The following is a 14,064-nucleotide window of genomic DNA, read 5'->3' on the forward strand; positions in this document are numbered from 1 at the left end:
ATGAGGGTGGGTTCATGGAATGTGGGAAGTTTGAGGGGAAGAGCAGGGGAAGTCATTGAGGCATTCAGTAGGAGGTGGGTGGATGTGGCGTGTTTGCAGGAAGTCCAGTACAGGGGTGGATAAGCCAGAAAGATTGTTGGGAAGGACTGTTGCTATAAGTTGTTTTGGCAGGGGGGGACAGACGGATATGGAGGTGTTTGTGTGATGGTTGCGGAGAAATGGGTGGAATATATATGTTATGAATGTTTTGAGAGTAAGCGATAGGATATTGGTAGTGAAAATTCTGTTGGGAAGAAAGATAGCTGTGATTATATCGGCATATGCTCCACAGGCAGGATTGGATGAATCAGAGAAAGATAGACTTTGGGATGATTTAATACGTGTAGTGGGTGGTATGCGGGATGATGAGATAGTGATTTTGGGAGGGGACTTAAATGGTCATGTAGGTGAAGCAGCACAAGGTTATGAAGGAGTGCATGGGGGATGTGCATATGGTCTAAGGAATGCAGAAGGGGAAAGGATACTCGAATTTGGGGAGGCAACGGACATGATTGTGTGCAACACATATTTTAGGAAAAGAGACAGTAGGTTAATTACGTATGAGTCTGGGGGAAATAGCAGTCAGATAGATTATTTTCTGGTTAGGAGGGCCGATAGGAGGTTAGTGAGGGATGTTAAAGTTACAGGAAGTGAGGAGTGTGTGCAGCAGCACAAACTATTGATTTGTGATATGGTGCTTAAAGAACAAGTGATGAAAAAGAGGACTTATGTACCTAGGAGGAAAACATGGAAGCTGAAAAACCAAGTAGTAAGGGATGCCTTCTATAGCGAGTTGAGGAGAGTGGTGGCTGAACAGGGAGCTGTAGACAGAGGCGTTAATGAACAGTACAGAGCCCTCAAGAACAATTTCTTGAGAGTTACTGATGTAACATGCGGCTGGACAAGAGGACCACCAAGACATAAAGTAACTTGGTGGTGGGATGAGGGTGTAGAAGCTGCAATTAAGGAGAAAAGAAGGCTTTTCCGGGAATGGAAGAAGGGTGGTAGCAAAGAGGAATATTTGGTTGCCAAGCGTAGGGCTAGGAGAGAGGTATACAGGGCAAAGTCTGAGTCACAGAGACAATTACTTGATAACCTAAATCATGGGGAAAGGAAAAATATATTTAGGGTGGCAGGTCAGGTGAAGAGGGATAATCGGGATATCATAGGTGAGCAGTGTGTGAAGAATGATGAAGGAAGGGTAGTGGTGAACAGTGAGGATATTAAAGATGCATGGAGAGAGCATTATAACCGGTTGTTGAATGAGGAGTTTGACTGGGACAGGGAAGGTTTGGAGCCAGCAGATCCAGTGTCTGGCCCTTGGCCTTTGATTGATACTGCCACTGTGAGTGAGGCAATAGGCAGGATGAGGGTGGGGAAGGCAGCAGGTGTGTCTGGGTTGACTGCCGAAATGGTGAAGGCCTCAGGCGATATAGGGGTGAGTTTAGTCACTGACCTGATAAATAGGATTATTTATGAGTGTGTTGTCCCAGATGATTGGCTGAAGAGTGTATTTGTAAATGTGTATAAAGGGAAGGGTGATGCCCTGGAAAGAGGAAATTATAGAGGTATAAAGCTTTTAGATCAGATAATGAAGGTAATGGAGAGAGTTTTAGAAGGTATGATTAGAGAAAGAGTGAATATTGATGAGATGCAGTTTGGGTTTATGCCAGGTAGGGGGACCACTGATGCCATATTCATTGTTCGACAGCTTCAGGAAAAATATATTGGTAGGAGAAGGGATCTTTATTTTGTTTTTGTTAATTTGGAAAAGGCCTTTGACAGAGTCCCTAGAGAGGTGGTGAAGTGGGCAATGAGAAAGCTTGGCTTGGAGGAGTGGCTGGTTAGGGTGGTTATGGCCATGTATGTGGGTGCTCACACCCAGGTGAGAGTGAATGGAGATTTGAGTGATGAGTTTTCCGTGAATGTTGGTGTGCATCAGGGGTCAGTCTTGAGTCCCATGTTGTTTATCATGGTACTTGAAGCCCTTTCACGTGACTTTAGAAACGGACCCCCGTGGGAGTTGTTGTATGCTGATGATTTGGTGTTGCTTGCAGAGAATGAAAGGGAGGCGGAGGAAAGGTTTAGGAAGTGGAGAGATGGTATGGGGCAAAAGGGTTTAAGGGTAAATGCAGATAAAACAAAAGTGATGATATCTAGGGTTGGTGGTGGTACTGTCAAAGACGAGGGAGAGTGGCCATGTGCAGTTTGCCACAAGGGCGTGGGAAGTAATTCCATCTTGTGTGGTGTGTGTGATAAATGGGTGCATAAGAGATGTAGTGGTATCAGAGGTAGACTGCGAGATAATGCTGATTTTATGTGTACGGCGTGCCGGGGTGAGCAGGTGGAGATCGTCAGACGTGAAAGGATTGAACTTGCTGGTGAATCTCTTGAGTGTGTGGAAGAGTTTTGTTATTTGGGAGACATGTTGTGTGCTGGAGGTGGGGCTGGAGCTAGCTCTGTGGCTAGGGTGAGAAGTGGTTGGAAGAAGTTCAGGGAGCTCTTGCCTCTCCTGACATTGAGAGGGCTCTCCCTACGTGCTAAGGGGTCTTTGTATGCAGCATGTGTTAGGAGTGTAATGCTGTATGGCAGTGAGACCTGGGCAGTGAAGGAGGAAGACATTCGCCGGCTCAGACGTACAGAAATGACAATGATTAGGTGGATGTGCAGTGCGTCCCTGCGTCCAAGGCCTGGAGGGGCTGGGTTTACAATGGAAGAGTTGAGAGGTAGGATGGGACTGGAGTGTATTGGTGTTGTGATGAGGAGAGGTAGATTGAGGTGGTTTGGACATGTGGAGAGGATGGGGGATGATAACTGGGTGAGGAAGGTGAGAAGTGTTAATATTGGCGGTGGGGTTATGAGGGGTAGACCGAGAAAGACATGGGACGAGGTCATTAAGTGTGACCTTAGGGTTAAGGGACTGAACAGGGAGGCTGCAATGGATCGTGCAGCGTGGAGAGCCGCCATTAGGTGACCAAGGCCGACACATGCAAGCATGTTGGAGCCTTTAAAAACGAAACGAAACGAAACGAAAGGCCCCCCTTCATGAAAATGCCCTAACGGCATCCCTTCAGGGTACGGCGTCATACTACGGTGAGTGACACTACCTGCAGGCCTTGAAAAAACAAGGACAACACTCCCGAGGGCAGGAGCGGGACTCTTGCAACGCAGCGAGAAATCGCTGAGCAGTGGTAAAAACACGGTCAACACAGCTCAAGCAGCACCGGGTAAGGCATGGTCACAGCTCCAGTGGCGAGCCAGTGGTGATGAATAAGAGGCAAGCCTCTAAAGACAAGACCACGACAAGGCAACGTAGAGACAGAGACAAGGCACTACTGTAGGCAAGGGCTGGAGTGCTGGGGGAGAATTGTTGACAGCACGACTACAGCAGCGAGAATGAATGGAGAGGAAATTAGCTGGAGAAGTACAGGGGGGATTTAGGAAGGGAAGAGGTTGTGTAGATCAGATATTCATTCTTAGATCTTTAGTGCAAAAGTTTCTCGAGAAGGGAAAGAAGTTGTATGCGGCCTTCATGGATTTGGAGAAAGCATATGACAGGGTGGATGGACGAGGATTGTAGAAAGTATTAAGAATATATAGAGTAGATGGGAAGTTGTTGAATGCCGTGGAGAGTATGTATGAGGGTGGATAGTGAACTGAGTGAATTTTTCTATTTGAAGGTTGGACTGAAACAGGGAATGTCATGTCTCCATGGTTGTTCAAATTGTATATGCATGGGGTTATAAAAGAGATACAAGGCAGGACAGTGGATGTTGGAGCGGCCCTAATGAAAGAGGACAATGTGTGGAAACTCCCTGTACTCTTGTTTGTAGATGGTACTATGTTGTTAAATGAAGACGAAGGTGAGCTGCAAGGCATGGTGGATGAGTTTGGGAGAGTGTTTAAGAAACGGAATCTAAAGGTGAAGGTAGGGAAGAGTAAAGTTATGGCCTTCGAGAGAAATGAAATCAGTGAATGTACAATGAGGCTGGATGAGGAGGAAATGGGAGTGAGTTTAAGTACATGGGTAATGTGATGAGTAAGGATGGAAGTTTAGAAGGTGAAGTGCTTGAAAGGGTACAACAAGAAAGAGAGGTTGCTGGTTCCTTGAAAGCAGTGATAAGAAACAGGGAAGTGAGCATGTAAATGAAAAAGTTACTGCATGACAGTATTGTGATATCAACTTTAACGTATGGAAGTAAAGCTTGGACCTAGCTGGAGGGACAGAAGTCAAGAGTGAGAGCAGTGAAAATGAGTTCTTTGAGAGAAGCATGTGGAGTCACATGGAGAGACAGATTGAGAAATGAGGAAGTGAAGGAGTGTTGTGGTGAGGATGTGGATGTGATAGGAAGCCTTAGGGGAAACACACTGAGGTGATTTGGCCATGTGGAGAGGATGGTAAGTGAAAGACTTTTTTTTTTTTTTTTTTTTTTTATAATGAATGGAGGAAGGAGAAACAAAGGAAAAAAATTAAGTCCATGTGCCTAAAGGCATCCCCCATTCATAAAATACTTATAACAATTGGATTTAAAATTGAGAGGATTAAATGTATGTGGGAAGCAACTCCCAGGAAGTGAATTCCAGAGAATAGTAGTTCTGGGGATAAATGAATTTTGATAAGCAGAGGTTCTGCATTGTGGGGGAAAGAGTGTGAGTTCATGGGCTTTCCCAGCTGCCCGAGTATTTCGGGAGAAAATGTGAAGGGGAGGCACAATTGAAGCCAGTTCGTTAGAGCACTTACGGTAAAAATATCGATAAAATAGTGCTAAAGAGGCAACATCTCTACGCACTAATAACGGAGGAAGGTCCTGCATTATGGCAGGATTATTGATTAATCTAATGGCTTTATATTGAATTTTGTCCAACTGCCTCACTGCAACCGCTCCACATCCACTCCACAGTGGTGAATAGTATTCGATCTGGGAACGCACATAACTTTTGTATATTGTGGCCATCTGCTCGTCAGTGAACTCACGAACTCTGTACGTAAGTCCCAGTTTTTAAGAAGTATTTTTAGCAAGGGATTTAACATAAGCTGTCCAGCTTAAGTTGGGGTTTAGAGTAACACCTAGGATATCAACTGTAGTGGATAAGGGAATACTGACATCATTTAAAATTATGTGAGAGTCTGAAGGATTCTTTGTAATGGAGAAATTAATGTATTTAGTTTTCTGAGCATTAAATGAGACCAGATTTTTTTGTCCCCATTGATTAATTTTAGAAAGGTCCTGGTTCAGAGAAATTGCTGTATTTATTTGGGAATTTATAATATCAAATTGTGTAAAGGAGGTACTAAATGTGAAAGAACTATGAAGGGTCGAGTCATCAGCATAAGAGTGTATTGGGTTGTGCGTGACAGATAGGAGGTCATTTATATATATGAGAAAGAGGGTTGGCGCCAAAACTGATCCCTGAGCTACGCCAGCATTTATGGAATGAAACTGATAATAAATTCCATATACCATGACCCGTATTTTTCTACTATGAAGGTAAGAAGAACTTAGAGGAACCAGTGATGCAAGGCCATAGTGTGACATCTGAGACAATAAGGCCTGGTGCCATACTCTATCAAACGCCTTTGAAATATCAAGTGCTACTGTGTGTGTATCACCATGTTGGTCTATTGTTTTGTTAATCTGATGGGTAAGAAGGCAAAGTATATCTACAGTTGAACGTTCCTGTCTAAATCCATACTGCAGATCATTGATCAATTTATTGATTTCTAGATGCTTGACTATGTGTTTGTTAATTAGTGTCTCAAAAACTTTATCGAGAACGGAAGTTATTGCAACTGGTCTATAGTTTGATGGATCAGAAGTTGCCCCCTTTTTAGGAACAGGATGGATATTTGCTTCTTTCCAAGGGGCTGGAAAAATTGAGGTACGGATGCATAAGCGGAAAAATTTTGCTAATACAGGAGCCAACACTGAGAAGCAATTTTTAAGTACTATTGAAGGAATTTCATCTGGACCAGTGGCTTTGTCTGCTGATAGCTTCTGTAATACGGCTTGTATATGTCTGGTGTGAATCATGAAAGGAGGTATTTAAGGGGAATCAAAATCAAGCATAGGAATATTATGATTTTCTGAATTTAGGGTTGAGTTTGTTGAAAACATATCAACAAGAAGGTTGGCTTTTCAGCGTGGGTCACTTACCAGTTTTCCATTGGGGTACTGTAACGGTGGAATGGAAGAGGTGGTAGTGAAGTTAGTTTTGAATGAATTAAGGGTTGACCAGAATATTTTGTTATCATTTGGATTGTTTAGTAGTTTGTTAGCTTGTCTATGTAGAAAGTTTGATTTAGAAAGATTGATAATAGTTTTAGCATGGTTTCTGATATTTCTATAATAGTTAAAGGCTTCTTTGGTTTTGGTCCTTGAATAAGTGTTATACACTATTTTTTATGTTCTGTTACTCTAGCACAATTGTGGTCAAACCATTTAGGAGAATTACATCTTTTTCTGTATATGATGGGAAATGAATGTTTCCATGCCGATTTTAATGAAATCCTGTATGTGGCCCAATGTGGAATTTGCATCATGGGAGAAAAAGGAGGTCCAAGGAACATCTAGGAGAAAATTTTGAAGTCCCTTCCAGTCTGCCCTGTCGTAGTGCCATTTAGTCATCAAGACAGGTTCAGAGCAGGAGGGTGTGGTAGGTGTGAAACTGGTGGCTTGAATCAGACAATGATCCGAGGATCCGAGGGGGGACTTCACTTCGACATTATGTATCTATCTATCTATAGCCCGACGCCCTAATCCCGCAAAGGGTGGCCGCAGACAAAACGCCTCCAAGTCACTCTGTCACCCACCATTTGACTACCCTCCCCCCAACTCACCCCCCCCTCCCTCATATATCTCTCGACTCCATCCCTCCACCTCATCCTCGGTCTGCCCCTCCCTCTCCCTCCCTCCACCTCACCTACATACACCCTATTAGTCAGTCTTTCATTCTCCATTCTCTTCACATGTCCAAACTACCTCAGTGTATTTCTCCTAATCTTCTCAACCACATCCACATCTACCCCACAGCGTTCCTTCACTTCTTCATTCGTCAACCTGTCCCTCCACGTCACTCCACATGCTCCTCTCAAGTAACTCATTTCCACTGCTCTCACTCTTGACTTGTTCCCCTCTTGCAAGGTCCATGCCTCGCTTCCATACGTCAGGGTAGGGATCACAATACCATCATGCAGTGACTTCTTAACTTCCATACTCACCTCCCTATTTCTCATCACTGCTTTCAGTGTACCAACAACCTTCCTTCCCTGCTGTACCCTTTCACGTACTTCATCCCCCAAAGTTCCATCCTTACTCATCACACTACCCAAGTACTTGAATGCACTCACATTCTCCATATCCTCACCATCCAACCTCACTGCACACTCTGTGACTTCATTCCTCTCAAACACCATAACTTTACTTTTGTTTACATTAACTTTCAGCTTCCTCCTCCTACACACTGTCCCAAATTCATTCACCAAACCTTGCAACTCCCATTCATCTTCACTCAACAATACTGTATCATCAGCAAACAGCAACACCGGAAGCTTCCAAATCTCACCTTCATTCATTAGGGCCAGCCCCACATCCACTGCCCTACCTTGCACCTCCTTTACAATCCCATCCATATATATATTAAACAGCCATGGAGACATCACACACCCCTGTTTCAGTCCCACATTGAGATCAAAGAACTCACTCAGCTCACCATCCACTCGCACCGTAGCCCTAGCTCCCTCGTACATACTCTTCACAGCACTCAACAATTTCCCCTCCACTCCATATATTCTTAATACCTTCCACATACCTTGCCTATCTATTCTGTCATAAGCTTTCTCCAAGTCCATGAAGGCAGCATACACTTTCCTTCCCTTCTCTAGATACTTCTCCACTAAACATCTTAGAACAAATATCTGATCTACACACCCTTTTCCCTTCCTAAATCCCCCTTGTTCTTCTCCAACTAGCACCTCTGTCATATGCCTAACCCTATCAATGAGTATTCTACCATATATTTTACCAGTCACACTAAGAAGGCAAATACCCCTATGGTTACCACATACTTCTCTCTCCCCTTTTCCTCTGTACAGAGGAACAATTATACCTGATTTCCAGTCCTCTGGAACCCTTTCCTCTTCCCAAGCCAATCTACACAACTTCCATATCCACTCCACAATAATCTCACCCCCATACCTAAGCAAGTCCAATAGGTGGGAATTTTGATCGGGGTTGTCTGGTACACGGGTGGGTTGACTGACTAACTGGGTGAGGTTAAATGAGTCTGCAAATAGCTCACATTCAAGACCAGAGTCATCAGTTCTGGGTGAATAAGTGAGCCATTCGATATTATGGACATTAAAATCACCCAGAATAGTAATTTCTGATGCAGTATTAATGTTGAGGACACTCAGTTGTGAAGACAGAGAGTCAAATAAACTCGGCTCTGAAAGGGCATTAGGGGAATGATAAACACAACAGAAATATTTAATTTTACCAAAAAAAATCTAATTTGTATGTGGAATAGGCGAAAAAAGGACAATTAAATTTAGTAATCTCCTCCAGGGCAATTTCTGATTTAGCAAGGCAACATACGCCTCCTTTGGGTCTGAAATTTTGAATCAAGATATAACCAGGATTTAAATCTAGCTAAATCAGAGGTGGAGCTTACTTGTGTCTCTGTCAGAAATAGCAGATCAGAGGATTCAAACTGGAGGAAATTTTGAACAGAGTTGATGTTGAAGTGAAGTCCCCTAATATTGCAAAAGAAAATTTTACTCCACTGACGAGCACATTTAGGGCGCCGCAACACTGGAGGTGGCACAGTCGCTTGATGACGACCGAGAGGGCACTGTGCAAACGACCCAGCCCTGCCGGTGGTGGTCACCCGAGAAACTCTGCACTGATTCCCAGTATAGCAGCAGCCATGGTTCTTTTCATGGGGGGGAGAACAGGGATGTGTTGCGGAATGGGTATGATATGTAATGACAAGATCGGTGTTTTTTTTGGAGAGAGAATAGCTGGTTTAAGGTAATGTAATATAATGTGGATGTGTGTGTTGTGTAAAGAGGGCAGCCTGATGCCCTCCGGTGTGTGAGGCAGAAAGATGTGTAACCAGCTACCAAGGCCTAGGAGAGAAAATGGAATCCAGGCTGTTCCTTGAGTCTCCCGTAACCTTGTCGGTAGTACTTCCCTGGGCGGGGCTTCCTACCCCTACTACTCTAGACGAGGAGAGTGTATATGAGTGAGGTGAAGGGGAGAAGAGGGAGGGGGGAAGCCAAGGATGAAATGGAGGGATGGAACGGAGAGGTATATGAGAGAGGGCGTGTGAGCTGGGAGCAGGGCGGTGAAATGGCGGGTGACAGGGTGACATGGAGGCCATTTGTTTGTGGCCACTCCTTACGGGATTAAGGCGTCTGGCAACAGATAGATAGATGGATAGATGTGTCCGACTCTGGGCATAGGTTTCACAGCCCAGTACCGCATGTATCATCACAGAATCTATCTTTTTTCTACATCATCGAACCCAGCCTTTGAGGTGAACACCAATATAACTGAAATTATGAGTTTACCGAAGAATATTTTCACTGGTGTAATCCTTTCGTTCACCCTTATTACATTCATGACGCATTCTACCTATTTTTCCTCAACCAGCAAACCACACCATATTCGTCTACATATTCCTGCCAAAAAAAGCTTACACCTACACTCCCCTCCGACAGAGACGTAGCAAGGTGTTGTGGGGCCACCCCAGAAACTTATACTCGGGGCCCTCTAATAAAACCGTGAATCTTTACATCTTCCACCACAGTTTTGATGTAAAGCAAGTTCGTCTGGGTAAATGTTTTATGTAGGGACACCTGTATGGCAACATCATTAGGTGGGTATACTGATTGCTTGTTTATATGCCAGTGTGATATAGCTATAAAGAAATGCAACAAAGAAATGCAACTTATAAAATACCAAAATAAGGTCGAAAGTATCGGTGATGAATTAACGAGTGACAGCCAATCAACAGGCAAATTGACGATGTTGCCATACAAGTTCCATAAATTATCCAGACTATCTTGAACGGGCTATAGGTATAAACATATACACTGTACATACAGAAGGAAAGAAAAGAAAAAAAGAAACATAAAGAAACAAACACACACACACACACACACACACAGAACCACGACAATTTGCAAACGACAGCCGTTGGGAGCGAATAAATTGGATGATAAGACGAGATGGAGAATTGGACGATTGATAAAGGAGATGAAGTGTAGAAATGTCGAGAAAGGAAGGAGGAAAATAAAATAAAATGAGAGAGAGAGAGAGAGAGAGAGAGAGAGAGAGAGAGAGGGGGGGGGAGAATAATATTAAAAAGCATACCTATGGCATTTATTTTGTAATACAGCAGCAATACAGCTATCCATAATACAACATTCACAGTACAACTGCCACAGGTTTCACATCAAGTCTCGACAAACTTCATCGGAAGTACTTTTTCCGAGCCTTTGCTTCAGCAAACTTGATCACCAAAATGTCAAAGTCGGGAAACTTTGCGACGTCGTGCTCAACTGATATATTATTCCCTGAGCATTCAGTATTTCATTGGACATTGTTGACCGCAGGACATTTTTTATTTTCATTCTGCTGCAGCTCTACTGGCTTGTTCTTTTACCCACGTGATATCATACTTCCAATTTTCGTCGAAAGCAGCCAATGCCATATCCTGAACCCGGATATGACGTCATAAAATCCCTATCTGGATCACCCCCAAAATCTAAACGATAGCCCTACGTCCTTGGCCCATTTCCAACCTCTCCTGAAAATATCATCAAAATATGTTCATAATTTTTCGAGTTAAACTCTTAACACAAATAAATAAATTAATACGTAAATATATAAATAAAAATAAACGACGACGAAAACATTATCTGCTTGGAGGAGATAATGAATAATCCTGTGCCAGATCAAATAGTGTGCAGTACCATCTCGCTACACGGCAGTTAATAATAGGTTAGGCTAGGTTAGGTTAGGACAGATAGAACTGAGATTATGTTAGGTTAGGTTGGGTTAGCTTTGGTTAGGTTAGGTTAGGTTTTCTATTTAAGTTCTGTTTAACCTGAAAGTTTAGAACAAACAACTAACATTTGGCTAATAGTGCCGAGGAACTTCGTTGTTTTTGCAGTTTGCTAGTTTCATACATTGCCTAGAACTCTGTAATCTACAGAACGCCTAGGAAATGTGTATGTACAGATGATTTAATTTTATTCTTTGCCTTGAAGCTTAGGGATTAGATATAATACCTAGGTATTCAATACAGTGGCGTTATTGAGCCTTCATTCATGGGGGACGGGGGCCATGGTGGAGCAGTCCTTTATCTGGAAGGGCCAGGGTAGAAGGTAATTTGGGGATTTTCTTAGAATCACGCATGATTTTCTACACGAAATTTTAAACAAATACACACATGAACGCTTAAATAAAGCATTACAGCGGTACTGTATATATGTATCATAGTATTGGCTATGATAAAAAAAAAAAAAAAAAAATGCAAGCAAATGTACATTTCGTAAAAAAAAAAAAAAAAAAGCACCAAACTTTGAAAGCAATTTGCGACACAATAAAGAATTGATTAAACTATTTGATATCAGTGCTGTACATGTGAACAACACCATATACATAATGTTAGAGACACAGTCAGTATTTTAAGAGAAGAATAATTCACTCTTAGGAAAAAAAAAAAAAAAAAAAAGGTGACGCCACCCAGTAGACACTACATACGTCATAATCATCCCAGGAACACTTTACCATGGCTGAACTTGTACTAGTACCTTCGCTCCAGCTGAGTCACCTGTATATATGGCTGTATTATGTAATGCTGAGTGGTGGTCACTATATTTTCACTAATGTCACTTTATCAGTATCAGGGTGTGGGCGGTTATCATGGAAATTTTATCAGGAGTCTTTCAGGACTACCCTATTTCACACAATTATTTCCCACAAAATGTTTTGTTGTGGCTGAACTTACGCGTTGTCCACAAAAAGAAGCCATGCTCTGTACACTGCTACATTTTCATAACTACACCCCACTATCCTCGTCTTGTCACTGAACATCGCTCCAAACTTTCAGTCACCTGAGACACCTGTAATCACTTTTTTCTTGAAAAAAAAAAAAAAAAAAACAATATTAGTAAAGGTTGCGCCACCCACTTCGCACTGGAGACGAATGTCACGAGAGAACTGAGATGTTTAGCAAAAGGGATGCCAGATTACTATCAGCAGAAACACGTATGCGCTTCAACCATCTGGTTAGTACTCGCTGATTTTCAGTGAAAAAATGCCAGAATATTGCCAAAATGTGGTTGGCAATTTTCCGTGAAAATGTGATGGCCAAAAATTGTTCAGAAAAGCCAAATTCCATAAAATGCCAAACCTAGCGACCCGGAGCGCCAACTGCCAACCACACGATATACATTGGTCGCTACTGGCCGGCATGGTGGGAGTCATTCAACTCTATTTTTGATGATTTTGAAAAATTAGAGTACGATAGTTTTTCGTTTCTTTGCTATATTCGAAATCATTATTGCTTAGTAATCGTGAACACAACGCGCACCCAAACATAATTTCCGCCCTTCTGTCTACCGTTTGGTGCGGCCCCCTAAAGGGGCCCCTGGTGTTAAGGGGGCCCCATTTATTACCCGGGACCCCCCCCCGCCGGGGGGTACGGGGGGCGGTTGCTACGGCTGTGCCTCCCGGGTATCATTCTGACTGATACTTCTCTATAGGCCTACATCATTTCCTGTATACAACCAACATCCACCGGCCTCCTACTTATAGTCTCTACTACTCCCTGTCTTTCGTTCTACCCTTCAAACTACCCATATACCATGATGGCATTCTGAACCCCTTGGCTGATTATATTTCCTCATGCTTGCTTTTATTATTGTTTTTTCTCCTCATTTTTTTCTTCTCTCTAATTCGTGTATCTGAAATAAAAATTTCTGTCACGTCATGTCTCATGCTTCATGACTCATGTGGAGCGAACCATTTAACTTCCTACCTGAAAGACCAGCTGTTCCCTCACAGTGAGCAGTTCCGCAAAGAGATCCTCCTGTTGCACGTAAGCGGAGTTGTTGGTAAGGGTTTGGGGCTGGACTCTGCTACCGTTGAGAAAGATGTCCCCAGCAACATGCAGTCCAGCGCCAGTGCGCTGTGTGAGAACATCCAACAGCGTCGTTTTGCCCGCCCCGGAGGCTCCCAAGATGGCAAGCAACTCCCCAGAGCGACAGATCCCAGACACTGCCAAAAACACAGGGAATATTTTTAGGCACACTGCCAAGAGCAACACATCCTAGACGCTACCAGTAACACAGGGTATATTTTTGGCCACAATGCCCACTATTAGAATGTTACCAATTGGCAGACCTACCTAAGTCTTATTAAGAGGGTATACTTCCCTCATCATGCCCCATCATTCAGTATTGCTCTTTCACCTTAACCTGACCCAGATTTTAGTCATTTTGCAGTTAACTTCACATAGCTTAGCAGTAGCAAAAACAAGGCTACGGCTATAGATCCTTTTTATAGCCCTTTTTTGGGACTGGCATATTATATTGTTAAATTATTGCCGCAACACAGCATACAAGGTAGAGATACGGCAAAATTTAGAGCCAAAGGATTATATCATCTCATCTTACCATATACATTCTTGTCCGTCCACAGATGAGCTGGCAAGGTACTGTACAACAGTGCTTATCGAAAATCAGCAAACAGATTGAGGAAACATACCCTATATTTTATGGCAACCATTTTGACTATCTGGATAGTATATGGACTGACTACTGATTTATTTAATCCTAATATATTTTTGCTACAGATGTAACAGCATCAACCTCGTTAACAAATCGGATACACGAAATGGTTGAAAAGACAAAAAAAAAAAAAATGATGCAGTTGTCAACAAGTTAGTGATAAAATATGGGTGAAGAGAAGGACGGGGCTCCATTGTGATGTTAGGTACCACGTAGGATTCCAC

The 14,064-nt window shown here is 42.9% G+C and overlaps 1 protein-coding gene across 1 annotated transcript in view; it reads right to left on the reverse strand.

Annotated features, from left to right (window-relative positions):
- The window catches only part of LOC145408781 (protein white-like), a 282,276-nt gene extending 268,438 nt beyond the window's left edge, over window positions 1-13,838 (reverse strand). Inside the window, exons 1-2 of the mRNA XM_080279431.1 lie at window positions 13,818-13,838; window positions 13,090-13,380 (exon numbers count right to left, since the gene is read on the reverse strand). Coding sequence (XP_080135557.1) covers window positions 13,090-13,380; window positions 13,818-13,838 — 312 coding nt within the window. The remainder of the gene's footprint in view (window positions 1-13,089; window positions 13,381-13,817) is intronic.
- Between the last annotated feature and the right edge of the window lie 226 nt (window positions 13,839-14,064).

This window comes from Coenobita brevimanus, chromosome 78 (genome assembly GCF_032717465.1).
Source record: "Coenobita brevimanus isolate Jiangsu-jjx chromosome 78, ASM3271746v2, whole genome shotgun sequence".
Taxonomy (NCBI): Eukaryota; Metazoa; Arthropoda; class Malacostraca; order Decapoda; family Coenobitidae; genus Coenobita; species Coenobita brevimanus.